Raw genomic sequence first — 17,914 nt, forward strand, 5'->3', positions numbered from 1 at the left:
TATTATGAATACTGACGGCAGGTTCTTCAGGTGTTCAGGTCTGACATTGTCTGGGTCGGGTGCTGTTTGGTTCTGTACGAATGAAATGGCGTGTCGGATTTCAGAAGGGAGAACTTTGGGAACTACATATACATCCTGTGGAATTTGGTATGTTGGCAAGTGGACATGGCTATCGAAGAGATTTGAGTAGAAGTCATGGATAATCTTCTCCATTGCCGTTCTGGAGGATGTGATGTATCCATCAGGACGTCGGAGGGCAGTCATCTTGGTCTTGTAGTTGGCGAAGGACAGGCGGGCATTATGAATACTTTTCCCAGCTTCTGCCACATCTATCAGTACTTCTGTTCTTCTCTCTTTGAGGTCTTCCTTGATCGCATCTCTGCACTGCTTTGTGAGCTCGGACGTTAGCTTGCGGTTGCCTGCGGCATGCGCCAAACCACGCTGGCGAATTAGCTCAAGAGTTTTCGAAGACAGGTGATTTTTTTGTGGCTATCTCTCTCTTGGCGTTCCTCGCACATTCATGGAGGTGCTGAACCAGTTGATCGTATTCCTCATCAATGTTGTCAACAATGGCATCTTCCCATGTTGCCACAATAGTCCCAAAGAGTTCCCAGTTGGTGGTCGTTCTGGGAGTTCTCTTTTTGAACTCTGCAGCCCTTTCTCCCCGCTCTGTGAAGTAGAATTTTGAACGAAGGAGACGGTGGTCCGATCCCGTTCGAAATTTTGGGACAACAGCGACATCAGTCAGGCAAAACTGCCGATTGAATATGATGTGGTCTCTTTCGTTGTGGAATCATCCACCGGGAGACTCCCATGTCCAACGTTTAGATTCTGCCTTCTGGAACTGTGAGTTACCATGGATGGTCTTGGTCGACATGATGAACTCAGACAGTTTCTCACCATGTTTGTTCTATTCTAGGCCATGGGTCCCGATGTGAAGTTCTTCAGCTGATCTTCTCGGTCCTATCTTGGTATTAAAATCACCCACAATGATCTTGTAGAAGGTGTGGTCTTCTTTATAGAACTTTTCCAGCTCCATGTAGAACCTCTCAATTTCTCTTTCATCATAATAAGATACTACCTTATGATGTAGAGCCTGGCAAGCTATCGTGGTCTATGCCAAATAGACCAAATTGATATGCCAAATCCAGTAATAAATGGATCTCATTTCCCTAACCCTGAATATGCAGAATCGAGAAGGATATGGAAGGAGAGGCTGATAAAATACCAAGGCAGAAATAGACTGCCAAAATGCAGAAAAACAAAATGATTGTCTGTACTTTTAATGCTCGTACGCTGGCATCTGCTGCATCCATTGACGATCTTATGGTACAAGCGCGAAAGATCAAGTACGACATCATTGGTCTGACCGAAACCAGAAGACAGCAATCACATCATGCCGTTTTTGACACTGGAGAAGAACTGTTTCTTGGAACATGTGATAGAAGAGGCGTCGGTGCTGTTGGTATCCTTGTCAACACAAACTTAGTCACGAGCATTGATTCATTCATTCGAATGCCTAACAACCCGAATTGGACGATTACACTTGAATAAATGTGGCTCACTACCGGCAGTTTCTATCTTTGTTGTCTATGCACCATATTCTACATGGAGCTGGAGAAGTTCTATAAAGAAGATCACACCTTCTACAAGATCATTGTCGGTGATTTTAATGCCAAGATAGGACCAAGAAGATCAGTCGATGAACTCCACATCGAGACCCATGGCCTGGAATGGAAAGAACAGGGTGACAGACTGTCTGAGTTCATCATGTCAACCAAAACCTTCCATGGTAACTCACAGTTCCAAAAGGCTGAATCTAAACGTTGGACATGGGAGTCTCCCGATGGACGGTTCCACAATGAAATAGACCACATCATATTCAATCGGCGGTTTTGCCTAACCGATGTTGCTGTTGTCCCAAAATTCCAAACGGGATCAGACCACCGTCTTCTTCGTGCAAAATTCTACCTCACAGAACGAGGAGAAAAGAATGCAAGGTTTAAGAAGAGGACTCCAAGAACAACCACCAACTGGGAGCTCTTTGGCTCTGTCGCGGCAACATGGGAAGATGCCGTCATTGACAACATTGATGAGGAATACCATCGAATGATTCAGCACCTCCATGATTGTGCAAGGAATGCCAAGAGAGAGATAACCACAAAAAACCGCCTTTCTTAGAACACTCTTGAACTTATTCGCCAACGTGGCTTGGCACATGCCTCAGGCAACCACAAGCGAACATTCGAACTGGCAAAACAGTGCAGAGAAGCCATCAAGGATGACCTCAAAAACAGGAGAGCAGCAGTACTGGTAGATGTGGCAGAAGCTGGGAAAAGCATTCGTAATGCCCGCCTGTTCTTCACCAACTACAAAACCAAGATGACTGCCCTCCGACTTCATGATGGATCTATCACATCTTCCAGAAGGGCAATGGAGAAGATTATTCATGACTTCTACTCAGATCTCTTTAATAGCCATGTCCACTTGTCCACATACCACATACCACATGATGGATATGTTGTTCCCAATGTTCTCCCTTCTGAAATCCAACATGCCATCTCGTCGGTAAAGAAACAAAGAGCACCTGGCCCAGACAAGATCAGACCTGAACACCTGAAGAACGTACCATCAGTACTCATCAATACATTGGCTCGACACGTCACATGCTACCTGTCTGAATGCAAGGTTCCATCCCAATGGAAAACCAGCAGGACTGTACTACTATACAAGAAAGGAGACAACCACGACATTGGCAACTATCGCCCAATCTGCCTATTGTCTGTCATCTACAAACTATTCACTCGAGTCATCCTGAATAGGATTAGCAGAACACTAGATGAATGACAACCATGTGAACAAGCTGGATTCCGAAAAGGATTCAGTACCATCGACCATATCCACACGATTACTAAGCTCATTGAGGTTTCTCGGGAGTTCAAGATGCCGCTCTGTCTAACGTTCATTGATTTAAAGAAGGCCTTTGATTCTGTTGAGACGGAAGCGGTCATTGAAGCCCTAGCCAATCAGGGCGTACAAACTCAATACATCAGGATCCTTCGTGAGCTCTATTGTGGATTCACTACCAAGATATCACCATTCTACAAAGAAGTAATCATCCATATCAAGAGAGGGGTTCGGCAGGGTGATACCATTTCACCAAAACTCTTCAGTGCCACCCTCGAGAACATCATGCGACGACTGGAATGGGAAAGCATGGGAGTGAAGATAGATGGTCGGCAATTACACCACCTCTGCTTTGCTGATGACATCGTTCTAATAACACCAAACATCAGCCAAGCAGCACAAATGCTGAACGACTTTGACCGTGAATGTGGAAAGGTCGGACTACAGCTGAATCTTACGAAGACAATGTTTATGAGAAACAGCCTTGTTCCTGATGCTCCATTCGCTCTCAACGGAACCACCATCTCCGAATGCAACAGTTATATATACCTAGGTCGAGAAATCAACATGATGAATGACCTGGCACCTGAGTTGCGCAGGAGGAAGAGAGCGGCTTGGAATGCCTTCAAGAGCATTGAAGAAATAACTAAAAGGACAAAGAACCTCCAGCTACGAGCACATCTCTTTGATTCCACTGTTCTTCCTGCATTAACATATGCCTCAGAGACCTGGACCGTACGAAAACGGGATGAGAACACTATTCGGGTCTCTCAAAGAGGAATCGAAAGAACTATGCTTGGGATATCACGATTCACTCAAATGAGAGATAGAATCCGGAGTTCTGATCTTCGTCAACGCTCAAGAATCAGGGACGCTGTCTCATTTGCCAAGACATCAAAAATCAGATGGGCTGGACATGTAATGAGGTTTACAGACGACCGCTGGACTAGAGCCATTACTTATTGGATTCCATGGGACATCAAAAGATCACGTGGATGCCCACCTACAAGATGGTCAGACTTCTTCTTCAAGACCCTAAATGATCGGTTTGAGGCTCTACATGTTCCTAGAATGAACAGATACCATTGAGCTACGCTAGAACGCAACCGGGATGAATGGAGATGTTACCGGCACCCGCTCAAATAAATCGATGAATAACGGGGATTAAATGATTAAGTGATTAAGTGATTCATAATGAGATGTTGGTGCATAGACAACGAAGATAGAAACTGCAGGCAGTGAGCCACATCTATTCAAATGTAAACGTCCGATTCGGGTTGTTAGGCATTCGAAAGAATCAATGCTCCTGGCCAAGTTTGTGTTGACAAGGACACCGACGCCTCCAACACCTCTTTTATCACATGTTCCGAGGAACAATTCTTCTCCAGTGTCGAAAATGGCATGGTGAGATTCGTGCCTTCTTGTCTCGGTCAGACCAATGATGTCGTACTTGATCATTCGTGCTTGTACCATCAGGTCCTCGATGGATGCATCTGATGCTAGCGTACGTGCATTGAAAGTACAGACGATCATTTTTGTCTTCCTTCGTTGTGGCAGCCTAGTTCGGCCTTGAGATTTTGTCGGCCTCTCCTTTCTCATCCTTCTCAGTGCTGCCATGTCGGTGAAGCCTTCAGGGTCAGGTGAATGAGACCAGTTGTAGTTACTGGTTTTGGCATATCGAATACACAACGGATAGCTTGCCAGGCTCTTCCGTGCGGGCAGAATATTCTCGGTAGCTTGCCAGTCTTTCCAGAGGGATAGAGGCTTTTGGGGCGACCTGAATCACCCTTTTAGGTGTTATCATATTTGAACCCTATCAAATATGGTACGACAATTCCGGAAGATGGGTTTTAGTGTCTTATGATGTGTTTCGTGGCCGCTTTGCGGGTCTGGAAAGCGTCCTGGAGTGTGGTGGCAGCTGGGTAGTGGAGGTAGTGTCGATAGTGGAAGTCTGCCAGTGGGGTATTTATCTGGGTAGGGTGGGTCTTCTGTGCGCAATCCGATCCCTGGGTGGTTGATGGAAGCAGACAGGGCAGGGTAGGGTGGGGCTCCTGATTACAATCCCTTTGTCACCTGTGGTTGGTGGGAGCAAACAGAAAAACTCTGTCCCTGGGTCCGCCGAGCCTGGAGTCCCAGGTCTCAGAGAGTTCCGCTTATCTTGTTCTTCGACACTACCTCCACTACCCAGCCGCCGCCACACTCCTGGATGCTTTCCGGACCCGGGTGGCAGCTCTGGCGAGACTCACTCACGACTGAAGACCCACAGAACAAGATAAGTGGAGCTCTCTGAGACCTTGGACTCCAGGCTCGGCGGACCCAGGGACAGAGTTTCTCTGCTTGCTCCCACCAACCACAGCCGCCACCACACTCCAGGATGCTTTCCGGACCCACGTGGCAGCTCCAGCCGAGACTCACGCATGACTGAAGACCCACAGAACAAGATTTGGATATCAAAATATGATAATCATGCTAAGGTTAGCACATGCTAGTTTTTATTGACTGCACCAAACTGCAAAGCTGCCTTTACAAAGTAGATGTGCCATCTTACAGTTCCAACATCAGTGCATGAGAATTTCAGTTCTCTACTTGGTCTTTATTTTGTTTTCCTTTGCACTCTCAATAGGCAGAGAGAGACAACTTGGATTTTTATTAGCATTTCTTTAATTCAGGCTATCTTGAGCACATTTTTATGTGCTAATTTATCATCTTATAGTTTCAACCTCCGTTCCTTTGACCGAGAAGATCAGCCGAAGAACTTTACATTGGGACCCATGGCCTAGAATGGAACAAACAGGGTGAGAGACTGTCTGAGTTCATCATGTCGACCAAGAACATCCATGGTAACTAAAGGTTCCAGAAGGCCGAATCTAAACGTTGGACATGGGAGTCTCCCAGTGGATAATTCCACAACGAAATATTATTCAATCGATGGCTTTGCCTGACCAATGTCACTGTTGTTCCAGAATTTCAAATGGGTTTCGGACCACCATCTCCTTCATGCAAAATTCTACTTCACAGAGCAGGGAGAAAGGGCTGCAAAGTTTAAAAAGAGAACTCACAGAACGACCACCAACTGGGAGCTCTTTGGCACTATTGCGGCAACATGGGAAGATGCCATTGTTGACAACATTGACGAGGAATACTATCGACTGGTTCAGCACATCCATGATTGTGCAAGGAATGTCAAGAGAGAGATAGCCACAAAAAAAAAGCCTATCTTTGAAAACTCTTGAGCTTATTTGCCAACGTGGTTTAGTGCATGCCTCAGGCAACTGCAAGCGAACGTCCGAGCTTGCAAAGCAGTGCAGAGATGCGATCAAGGAAGACCTCAAAGAGAGAAGAACAGAAGTGCTAGTAGATGCAGAGGAAGCCGGGAAAAGTATTCGTAAATACCGCCTATCCTTTGCCAACTACAAGACCAAGATGACTGCCCTCCGACGTCCTGATGGATCTATCACATCTTCCAGAAGGGCAATGGAGAAGATTATCCATGACTTCTACTCAAATCTCTTCGATAGCCATGTCCACTTGTCGACACACCAAATTCCACAGGATGGATATGTCGTTCCCAATGTTCTCCCTTCTGAAATCCGACATGCCATTTTGTCAGTAAAGAAAAAAACAGCACCCGACCCAGACAAGGTCAGACCTGAACACCTGAAGAACCTGCCGTCAGTACTCATCAATACACTGGCTCGGCTCTTCACATGCTACCTGTGTGAATGCAAGGTTCCATCCCAATGGAAAACCAGCAGGACTGTACTACTGTACAAGAAGGGAGACATCCATGACATTGGCAACTATCACCCAATCTGCCTACTGTCTGTCATCTACAAGTTGTTCACTCGAGTCATCCTGAATACGATTGGCAGAACACTAGTTGAAGGATAACCATGCGAGCAAGCCGGGTTCCGCAAAGGATTCAGCACCATCGACCATATCCACATGATAACCAAGCTCATTGAGGTTTCTGGGGAGTTCAAGATGCCGCTCTGTCTAACGTTCATTGATTTAAAGAAGGCCTTTGATTCTGTTAAGAAAGAAGCAGTCATCGAAGCCCTAGCCAATCAGGGTATTCAATATCCACCATAAGCTGTATTATGGATTCACTACCAGGATTTCATCATCCTACAAAGAAGTAATCATTGATGTCAAGAGAGGGGTTCAGCAGGGTGATACCATTTCACCGAAACTCTTCAGTGCCACCCTCGAGAACATCATGTGACGACTGGAATAGGAAGAAATGGGAGTGAAGATAGACGGTCAGCAACTACACCATCTCCACTTTGCTGATGACATCGTTCTAATAACACCAAACATTAGCCGAGCAGCACAAATGCTGGTCGACTTCGACCAAGAGTGTGGAAAGGTCAGACTACAGCTGAATTTCACGAAGACAATGTTTATGAAAAACAGCTTTGTTCCTGATGCTCCGTTTGCTCTCAATGGAACAGCCATCTCTGAATGCAACAGTTATGGGTACCTAGTTCAAGAAGTCAACATGACAAATGACCTGGCACCTGAGTTGTGCAGGAGGAAGAGAGCAACTTGGAACGCCTTCAAGAGCGTCAAAGAAATAGCTAAGAGGACAAAGAACCTCCAGCTCCAGGTACATTTCTTCGATTCCTCTGTTCTTCCTGCATTAACATACACCTCAGAGACCTGGGCCCTATGCAAACAGGATGAGAACGCTATTTGTGTCTCCCAAAGAGGAATTGAAAGAGCTATGCTTGTAGTTACACCCTCCAACTGCCGTGTAACCCCAACAAAGGCCAGGATCCAAAGATTATCACAACAAGCTCCCGGGAGAGCACAAGGCAGAGTCTCCTACCCTGTGTCTGACTATCCTCGGCAGGGCCCAACAGCTGAAGACTTCCAGGCCCCAACCAAGGCCTTACTGGAGCCACTCTCCACACACTTGGATAAGCCTCAGACATAACCGAACTGGCAGAGGAACCCAGGTGTGTGGGACCCGGGACTGAGATCTCTAAGCCTGCACGGTTTGGGACTGGACCTGTCAGTAGCTAAACAGTTACACCCTCCAACTGCCGTGTAACCCCAACAAAGGCCAGGATCCAAAGATTATCACAACAAGCTCCCGGGAGAGCACAAGGCAGAGTCTCCTACCCTGTGTCTGACTATCCTCGGCAGGGCCCAACAGCTGAAGACTTCCAGGCCCCAACCAAGGCCTTACTGGAGCCACTCTCCACACACTTGGATAAGCCTCAGACATAACCGAACTGGCAGAGGAACCCAGGTGTGTGGGACCCGGGACTGAGATCTCTAAGCCTGCACGGTTTGGGACTGGACCTGTCAGTAGCTAAACAGTTACACCCTCCAACTGCCGTGTAACCCCAACAAAGGCCAGGATCCAAAGATTATCACAACAAGCTCCCGGGAGAGCACAAGGCAGAGTCTCCTACCCTGTGTCTGACTATCCTCGCCAGGGCCCAACAGCTGAAGACTTCCAGGCCCCAACCAAGGCCTTACTGGAGCCACTCTCCACACACTTGGATAAGCCTCAGACATAACCGAACTGGCAGAGGAACCCAGGTGTGTGGGACCCGGGACTGAGATCTCTAAGCCTGCACGGTTTGGGACTGGACCTGTCAGTAGCTAAACAGTTACACCCTCCAACTGCCGTGTAACCCCAACAAAGGCCAGGATCCAAAGATTATCACAACAAGCTCCCGGGAGCGCGCGGCCGCGAACGCGGCCGCGCGACTATTTATTTAATAATTTTCCGGATACCTTAAATATCCTTAAATATCCAACCCACACGGCTGAGCCTGGCAAGCTATCCGTGATCTATGCCAAATAGACCAAATTGATATGCCAAATCCAGTAATAAATGGATCTCATTCCCCTAGCCCTGATTATGCAGAGTCGAGAAGGATATGGAAGGAGAAGCTGATAAAACACCAAGGCAGACATGGGCTGCCAAAACGCAGAAAAACAAAAATGATTGTCTGTACTTTTAATGCTCGTACGCTGGCATCTGCTGCATCCATTGAAGACCTTATGGTACAAGCACGAAAGATCAAGTACGACATCATTGGTCTGACCGAAACGAGAAGACATCAATCCCATCATGCTGTTTTCGACACTGGAGAAGAACTGTTCCTTGGAACATGTGATAAAAGAGGCGTCGGTGGTGTCGGTATCCTTGTCAACACAAACTTAGTCACAAGCATTGATTCATTTGAATGCCTAACAACCCGAATCGGACGATTACACTTGAATAAATGTGGCTCACTACCGGCAGTTTCTATCTTTGTTGTCTACGCACCAACATCCAGTTATGGTGAAAAAGAAACTGAGAAATTCTACATGGAGCTGGAGAAATTCTATAAAGAAGATCACACCTTCTACAAGATCATTGTTGGTGATTTTAATGCCAAGATAGGACCAAGAAGATCAGTCGATGAACTCCACATCGGAACCCATGGCCTGGAATGGAACGAACAAGGTGACAGACTGTCTGAGTTCATCATGTCAACCAAAACCTTCCATGGTAACTCACAATTCCAAAAGGCTGAATCTAAACGTTGGACATGGGAGTCTCCCGATGGACGGTTCCACAATGAAATAGACCACATCATATTCAATCGGCGGTTTTGCCTAACCGATGTTGCTGTTGTCCCAAAATTCCAAACGGGATCAGACCACCGTCTTCTTCGTGCAAAATTCTACCTCACAGAACGAGGAGAAAAGAATGCAAGGTTTAAGAAGAAGACTCCCAGAACAACCACCAACTGGGAACTCTTTGGCTCTGTTGCAGCAACATGGGAAGATGCCGTCATTGACAACATTGATGAGGAATACGATCGAATGATTCAGCACCTCCATGATTGTGCAAGGAATGCCAAGAGAGAGATAACCACAAAAAACCGTCTTTCTTCGAACACTCTTGAACTCATTCGCCAACGTGGCGTGGCACGTGCCTCAGGCAACCACAAGCAAACGTCTGAACTGGCAAAACAGTGCAGAAAAGCCATCAAGGATGACCTCAAAAACAGGAGAGCAGCAGTACTGGTAGATGCAGCAGAAGCTGGGAAAAACATTCGTAATGCCCGCCTGTCCTTCACCAACTACAAAACCAAGATGACTGCCCTCCGACATCATGATGGATCTATCACATCTTCCAGAAGGGCAATGGAGAAGATTATTCATGAATTCTACTCAGATCTCTTTAATAGCCACATCCACTTGCCCACATACCACATACCACATGATGGATATGTCGTTCCCAATGTTCTCCCTTCCGAAATCCAACATGCCATCTCGTCGGTAAAGAAACAAAAAGCACCTGGCCCAGACAAGATCAGACCTGAACACCTGAAGAACTTACCATCAGTACTCATCAATACATTAGCTCGACTCTTCACACGCTACCTGTCTGAATGCAAGGTTCCATCCCAATGGAAAACCAGCAAGACTGTACTACTATACAAGAAAGGAGACATCCACGACATTGGCAACTATCGCCCAATCTGCCTATTGTCTGTCATCTACAAACTATTCACTCGAGTCATCCTGAATAGGATTAGCAGAACACTAGATGAAGGACAACCATGTGAACAAGCTGGATTCCGAAAAAGGATTCAGTACCATCGACCATATCCACACAATAACCAAGCTCATTGAGGTATCTCGGGAGTTCAAGATGCCGCTCTGTCTAACGTTCATTGATTTAAAGAAGGCCTTTGATTCTGTTGAGACGGAAGCGGTCATGGAAGCCCTAGCCAATCAGGGCGTACAAACTCAATACATCAGGATCCTTCGTGAGCTCTATTGCGGATTCACTACCAAGATCTCACCATTCTACAAAGAAGTAATCATCCATATCAAGAGAGGGGTTCGGCAGGGTGATACCATTTCACCAAAACTCTTCAGTGCCACCCTCGAGAACATCATGCGACGACTAGAATGGGAAAACATGGGAGTGAAGATAGATGGTCGGCAACTACACCACCTCCGCTTTGCTGATGACATCGTTCTAATAACACCAAACATCAGCCAAGCGGCACAAATGCTTGCGGACTTTGACCGTGAGTGTGGAAAGGTCGGACTACAGCTGAATCTTACGAAGACAATGTTTATGAGAAACAACCTTGTTCCTGATGCTCCATTCGCTCTCAACGGAACCACCATCTCCGAATGCAACAGTTATATATACTTAGGTCGAGAAATCAACATGATGAATGACCTGGCACCTGAGTTACGCAGGAGGAAGAGAGCGGCTTGGAATGCCTTCAAGAGCATTGAAGAAATAACTAAAAGGACAAAGAACCTCCAACTACGAGCACATCTCTTTGATTCCACTATTCTTCCTGCATTAACATATGCCTCAGAGACCTGGACCCTACGAAAACAGGATGAGAACACTATTCGGGTCTCTCAAAGAGGAATCGAAAGAACTATGCTTGGAATATCACGATTCACTCAAATGAGAGATAGAATCCGGAGTTCTGATCTTCGTCAACGCTCAAGAATCAGAGATGCTGTCTCATTTGCCAAGACATCAAAAATCAGATGGGCTGGACATGTAATGAGGTTTACAGACAACCGCTGGACTAGAGCCATTACTGATTGGATTCCACGAGACATCAAAAGATCACGTGGACGCCCACCTATAAGATGGTCAGACTTCTTCGTCAAGACCCTAAATGATCGGTTTGAGGCTCTACATGTTCCTAAAACGAACAGATACCATTGGGCTACGCTAGCACGCAACCGTGATGAATGGAGACGTTACTGGCACCCGCTCGAATAAATCGATGAATAACGGGGATTAAGTGATTAAGTGATTAAGTGATGCTTGTAGTATCACGCTTCACTCAAATGAGAGAAAGAATCCGGAGTTCTGATCTCCATCGACAGTCAAGAATCAGGGATGCTAAAAAAAAAAAAAGAATCAGGGATGCTGTCTCGTTTGCCAAGGAATCAAAAATTAGATGGGCTGGACACGTCATGACATTTGGAGACGATCGCTGGACTAGAGCCATTACCAACTGGATTCGATGGGATGTCGAAAGACCATGTGGCTGCCACCTACCAGATGGTCAGACTTCTTCGTCAAGACCCTGAATGATCGGTTTGAGGCTCTTCATGTTCCTAGAACAAACAGACGCCATTGGACTACACTAGCACGTGATAGGGACAAATGGAGACGTCACTGGCGCCCGCTCAGGCAAATCGATGATTAACGGGAAGTCAAGTGATCAAGTGACCTGAGCACAGCCAGGACTAATTTCTGGGTGAAGAACCACCAGAAGGAACCTCTGAGTATTGCCAATGTGACCCAAAAACCAAAAGAGGGGGGAAGCAAGAGAGAGGGAGAGGGGAAAAGAGGAGAGAGAAAATGAAAGGGATACAAAGAGAGACAGAGAGAGAGACACAGAGAGAGAGAGAGAGAGAGAGAGATAAAGGGCTTTTAGTTTGCTATAAATATGTGGGCAGTCACTGTCACTGTGACGGTCACTGTGACTGTCACTGTGACTGTCACTGTCACTGACCTCCCGATGTTCATAGATTTTCTGGAGCAGGCCCTGTGTGGGCAGAACAAACCTAACTTTCATTTTCTTGTGCCTAAGCAGGACTCAGCCAATGAACAGCTGCTGCATCGACTTTCAGTTTCTATCCCTGTTTATAAAACCTTGTTGCAGCCCTCAGAAGTTTATCCTGTTGTTTCCAGATTTAGTCCATTTTATTCAGGATTGTTGAAATTTTAGTCTCCAGCTATAATTGTAGCAAGTCTATTCTTTTTCTTTAAAAACGATGCCTGTACTGGGGTTACAGCCTAGACAAAGAAACTGACATTCAACCCCTTCATTTAAGTTCCTGCTTTGCATAATCCAGTTTCTGTCAACAAAGAGGAGACAATGGAGGTGGAGGACTCACCAAAAGAAATGCAGAAAAATAGTGACTGGCTGGAACATCATAACTGCATGCCTATCAGTGGAGAGGAACAATTTGGTAATGTAAAGTTGTTGCAAAGCGCAAAAGCATGGGGTGGGGATGGGACCAAAAGAGGGTGAGAGGGAGAGGAGAGAGAGAGAGAGAGAGAGAGAGAGAGAGAGGAGAAGGGGGGGAAAGTGCTTTTCAGAAATGTTATCTTCACAGAAGCAGAGGGTTTGAGAACATGGGAAAGAGAAGGACAGGTATGTATTTTTGCATCAGTATTTGCTGTCCTGCCTATGTGACCTACATATTTCTGGGGCAGGGGAAATAAAGAATAAATTTCATTGTAATCTGACAAGGGAGGCAAGCTCTTTGCCTTTATATTGTAAATCCTCCTTCCCCAGATACTTGACTACTTACATACTGAGAAGTCACAGTTAACCAGCAGGTCTTTTGTATCCTAGAGTGACAGCAAACTTGAATACCGTATATTTCATAATATGTGAACTAATAAATTTGCCTGTCAGAACTGGTTTTTTGTCTGTCTAAATATTTTTAATTTATTAATAGATAGTGGAAGGCAGAGGGTTGGTATTTTGAAATTGAGAATGATAGGCTGAACCTAGTCATTACCAAATAATTTAGCATTTAAATTTTTTTCACTTTTTTTATGGTACCACAGACCAAATTGAGAAACTCATACATGCAAAGCACACAGTGTACTACTGAGCTATGTTCCCCTTTTATGTTTAGGGTTAGAGCAAGTTTGACTTGAAATATGAAGAACATAATGATGTGTGCTTGTTTTTCAGTCTGAAAGAAAGGGCATCTTTTACTGAAATTCTGGCTGTTGACAAACACATTTCTTTCCTTTTTTATCCTCTCTCCCTGAATTTTATATTTTCTTTGGAATGATACATCATTGTATTCCCATAAAATAGTTTGTATTTAATAACAACTTAGTAAAGAATGCTAATATTTTTCAATTAAGATAAGGTTTCACTAACTAAAGCTGTGTGACTAATCAAGATGTCATACTTGTTAAACTAAACTGCCCAGTAAGAATGTTTCACATGAGAAATGCAAATTTTGAACTGTTTTTGGATTATGAAACTAGCATTTATATTGGAAAAACATCTGGTCTGTTTCTTTGTTCTTTTGAGACGTTGTGACTTATACCATATTCCCAACTAGAAATCCAGTGGTTATGGTGTCAGAGTGCAATATAGGTGGCATATGACTTTGAAGGAGATTGGGAGAGGACAGTCCAGGTGGTCCAGGTGGAAGAAGAGAAATAAGAGAGAAATGGAGCTGGATACTGGGGAGGACATTAGATTCAGGGAAAAAAGGAGAAAAGAGACAGGGGTTTGGGGACACTAATAACAGTGGCAAATAGATTTTTGGAGTTTGAAGAGAAATTTACCTCTTACCCCTGTCCCAATCAAAAATCATGAAATACACTAAATTTTTAGGACATTTTTTTGGATTCAGGACCAGAAAGAATGGGATATAAGATTTTTGTCTCAAGACATCTCCTGATATGTTACTGAGAATAGTTTTAGACCATCTATTCTACATTTCTTCTTCTCTGACTAGAACTTAGGTCAAAACTTCTGTGATACTGCGAGATCCATGTGAAATGCAGTAGTTGAAAGAGTGTGAGCAGGAACTTTATCTTAAGTATGATTTTAATTTTTGTACAGTGTCTTGTAGTCACGAGGGGAAGAGAGTATGAGGGGGTCCTTTTAGGGTCCGAGCTCAGGACAGTCTCACCTGTCAAGGAAAACTCTGAGAGACCAAGTCCATGCAAAAGCAAGAGGTTTATTCGAGCATGCTCGGGCTTACAGCATGACCACAAACCGTCAGTGACTGAGAGCCCAAAGCCCCTTCAGAGGGGGCTTTTTATAGGATATCTTCCCACGCATTTCAGAACAAACCCGCACACAAAGCATCCAATACATTTGAACTATTACATGGCCTTGTGGCCTTATCTGGCAAATTCCAGGTGCAAGGAGGAGATGGGGTACTTGGTGTTGCTAGCCAGCTGCAGCTGCAGGACAGGATATGGGCTGGGACTTGCTTTGCTGGGGCCCAATTGTCATGGGGCTATCTTTCATCCCCCCCCCCTCCTTTTCTTCTAGTAGGTCTTCTAATCCTAGAGACCTTCATTCTGTAATGCCTGGTATTGTTGTCTCATCACTAATAGCTTGACCTCTCCCAGTCGGTTTTGTATAAATGCAAGCAGGTGACTAAGAAGGCAAGGGCCGATTGTCATTATTAGGCAGAGCAGAACGAGACGTCCTGCTAGGGCTGAGAGTTAAGTGGTCAGCCATGGGGACTTGTGGAACCATCCTTTGAACCAACCCTGCTGATCCAGCAGATGTTTCTCCTGGGCCTGTATTCTTTCTCTTAACTTGGCCATGGAGTCTCTGGCCACCCCAGTGTGGTCAGCGTAGATACAACACTCCTCCCTTAGGGCCACACATAACCCACCTTCCTTCAGGAATAACAAGTCCAGCCCTCGCCTGTTTTGGAGGACCACTTCTGACAAGGATGTTGTACTTCTTTCCAAGGCTGATATGGAGCCTTCAATCGCCTTTTGGTCTTGATTAATAGCTATGTGCAGTTGTTCCAGCTGTTTAGGAGCCTTGATTAGTGAGGTGGTTCCAGTACCTCTCCCTGCAGCTACTCCTAATCCCGACAACACTGCCAGGGTAAGGCTAACAGGCTCTCTCTTAAACCGGATTTAAGGGAGAATGGCAGAAGGTCCATCTTCTGGAGCTGCTTCATGCTGACAATGGGACGCTGGCCCTGCCCACACAAGGGGTTAAATTTCATGCTACCTCAGCTTTTTAGTGGCCCTCAGCAATGAATTGTTTGGGTTCCTGAAGTAATCTGAAAGAAAAGATCAGTTCGATTAGACTGAGGGATATTACTTTGAAATGGTTAGACCCTGGAGGAGTAGGAGTTCCTTTCTGACCCAGTAAGGACAGAGTTGTTTGCTGTCTTAAAAAAAATCTAGAGTTAACTCTACCCACAGGTTTGGCTGATAGAAAAATGACTTCCTGTGTCCAGATTTTTCTACTGGACACAGAAACACCAAGCCATTCTCTGGCTTTCTCAAGGCAGATTGAAAAGTTTCTGCCCATACACTGAAGCTGATGTCGGTGGGCCCCATGGGTGACTTATGTGAAGTGGGGAGGAGAAAGATGGTCACTTTCTCCCCACTCGCCTCTGCCACCCGGGACCCAGGGTTACTGGGTCCTTGTCTCACCTCACAGAAAGGAATTTCAGGAGTAGACAAGCAGTGAAACAAATAGATTTTATTTGGAGAATTTTTAGGTGTGTGTGTGTGTGTGAGAGAGAGAGAGAGTGAGAGAGAGAGAGAGAGAGAGAGAGAGAGAGAGAAACATACTCAAGAGAGAGCACGGGCTTCTCCAAGGGTGGAGAACCCCTAGACACATCCTAGCATTAGACACGAAGCATGAAAGTACACATCTCAAGAGGGAGATGTGGGTGACACTTGTGCTCGGGCACCACATGTGCTTGGCCACATGGGCGCAAGCAGCACATGGGCTCGGGCAGCATATGCACAGGCCTTCTTTGTTCAAGGTGGCCTTTATAGGGTTTCTCCAACCTGCCCCCACGTGGGGCTTCCTCCCAGGAAAAAGTCTGTTGCTAAGGAGGTTACCAGGGAGGATGGGAGTGGTGATGGTCTTCTTTGAAATTCCTTTCCTGGCCTTTTATTCCTGCAGGAGCTTCTTTGGGTCTCTTGCTGGAGCCAGGTGAGGGTCTTATTAAGGCTTAGTTCCTGTTTTCCTATTTTCTGCAGGGCTGGCTTTTGTCATTGCTTTGGGAGGGGGCCTTCCCTGTCTACCTGCCTACATCATATCCCCCCTAGAGATTAGACCACCTTAAATCTTTAAGGGGAAATTAGTCTGCTGTCTATCTTCTGAAGCTGCTTCATGCTGACAAGGGGCGCAGACCCTGCTTGTGAAAGGGGGAAATCTCAGACTACCTAAATTTATAATGGGCCTCAGGCAATGAATTTGTTGGGTTCCTGAAGTTATCTGAAAGAAAAGAGCAAATAGATTAGACTGAGGGATATTACTTTGAAATGGTTAGATCCTGAAGGATTAGAAGTTCCTTTCTGACCCAGTGAGGACAATGTTGTTTGCTGTCTTAAAAAACAAGAGTTAAAGCAACAGAAACCAAAGCAACATAAGGCCATACCCATCTCTATCACTAAAACAATGAAAAGGATTAACTATACAAACAGGTTTGGTTGATAATATGACTTCCTGTGTCCATATTTTTCTAATGGACACAGAAACACCAAGCCATTCTCTGGCTTTCTCAGTACACATTGAAAAAGCTCCTGCCCATACACTGAAGCTATCAATGAGAACCAACAGATATTTATACCTTCTACCTTACTTGCTGTTCAGTTCCTCCCCATGGAAGATGGTTCTCACTAGTGTTAAAACATAACTCTTTAATAATATTCCATTGCATTGGTCCAGGAGTTAGCAACTTTCCTTTTTGGGTAAATCCATCAACTTCCGTTTGGAAACCTCCAATGTCCATTGTTCCTCTTCTGCAGAGCATTTTGGTTTAGAGGAATATTCTCTGGTGTAAATCCCATGATGCAACAGAAATTAAGAGCTGATAATATTCTTGTTCTCTCCAAATGACTGTTCACTGAAAATGAGATGCAATAAAGTATAGAAAAAAATTCACAGTATTTTAGAACTAGATATTAATCTATTCTAATTTAATCAGTTTAGATGCCCTTCTCGACACTTTGGCCAATTCAGACTGGGGGAAAGCAATTCTGCACTTTGAGATGAGCTTCACCCTAGTAAAGCTCTGGCTTCCATTGCTCAGATCAGACTAGTGACAGCATGTATAACATTGAGTTCCTTTACAGATTAGACTGTTTACCTACAGACAGTAAACCAAGTTTTATCTAAATTTCCCCAAAGGGGGTGCCTTTTAGATCAAGATTAGGATACATTTATTCAATCACCTCTGTGGAATTAGCATCTGATTCTTACAAAAAGCAAGTTTCAGAAACATGGTTTTCTCTCTACCCCCATTTTAA

General features: G+C 45.1%; 1 protein-coding gene across 6 annotated transcripts in view; it reads left to right on the plus strand.

The window, feature by feature from the left end:
- LOC130025093 (C-type lectin domain family 2 member D11-like) overlaps nucleotides 1–17,914 on the plus strand; it is a 139,094-nt gene that overhangs the window by 13,191 nt on the left and 107,989 nt on the right. For all 6 annotated transcript variants that reach the window (XR_008792644.1, XM_056116019.1, XM_056116011.1 and 3 more), the window contains one exon: nucleotides 12,769–12,885. Coding sequence is in view for 5 of the 6 variants with exons in the window: in XM_056116019.1 (XP_055971994.1) it covers nucleotides 12,769–12,885 (117 nt within the window). In the remaining variant the exon portion in view is untranslated. The remainder of the gene's footprint in view (nucleotides 1–12,768; nucleotides 12,886–17,914) is intronic.

Source organism: Sorex fumeus, unplaced genomic scaffold (genome assembly GCF_029834395.1).
Source record: "Sorex fumeus unplaced genomic scaffold, SorFum_2.1 ptg000003l, whole genome shotgun sequence".
NCBI lineage: Eukaryota > Metazoa > Chordata > Mammalia > Eulipotyphla > Soricidae > Sorex > Sorex fumeus.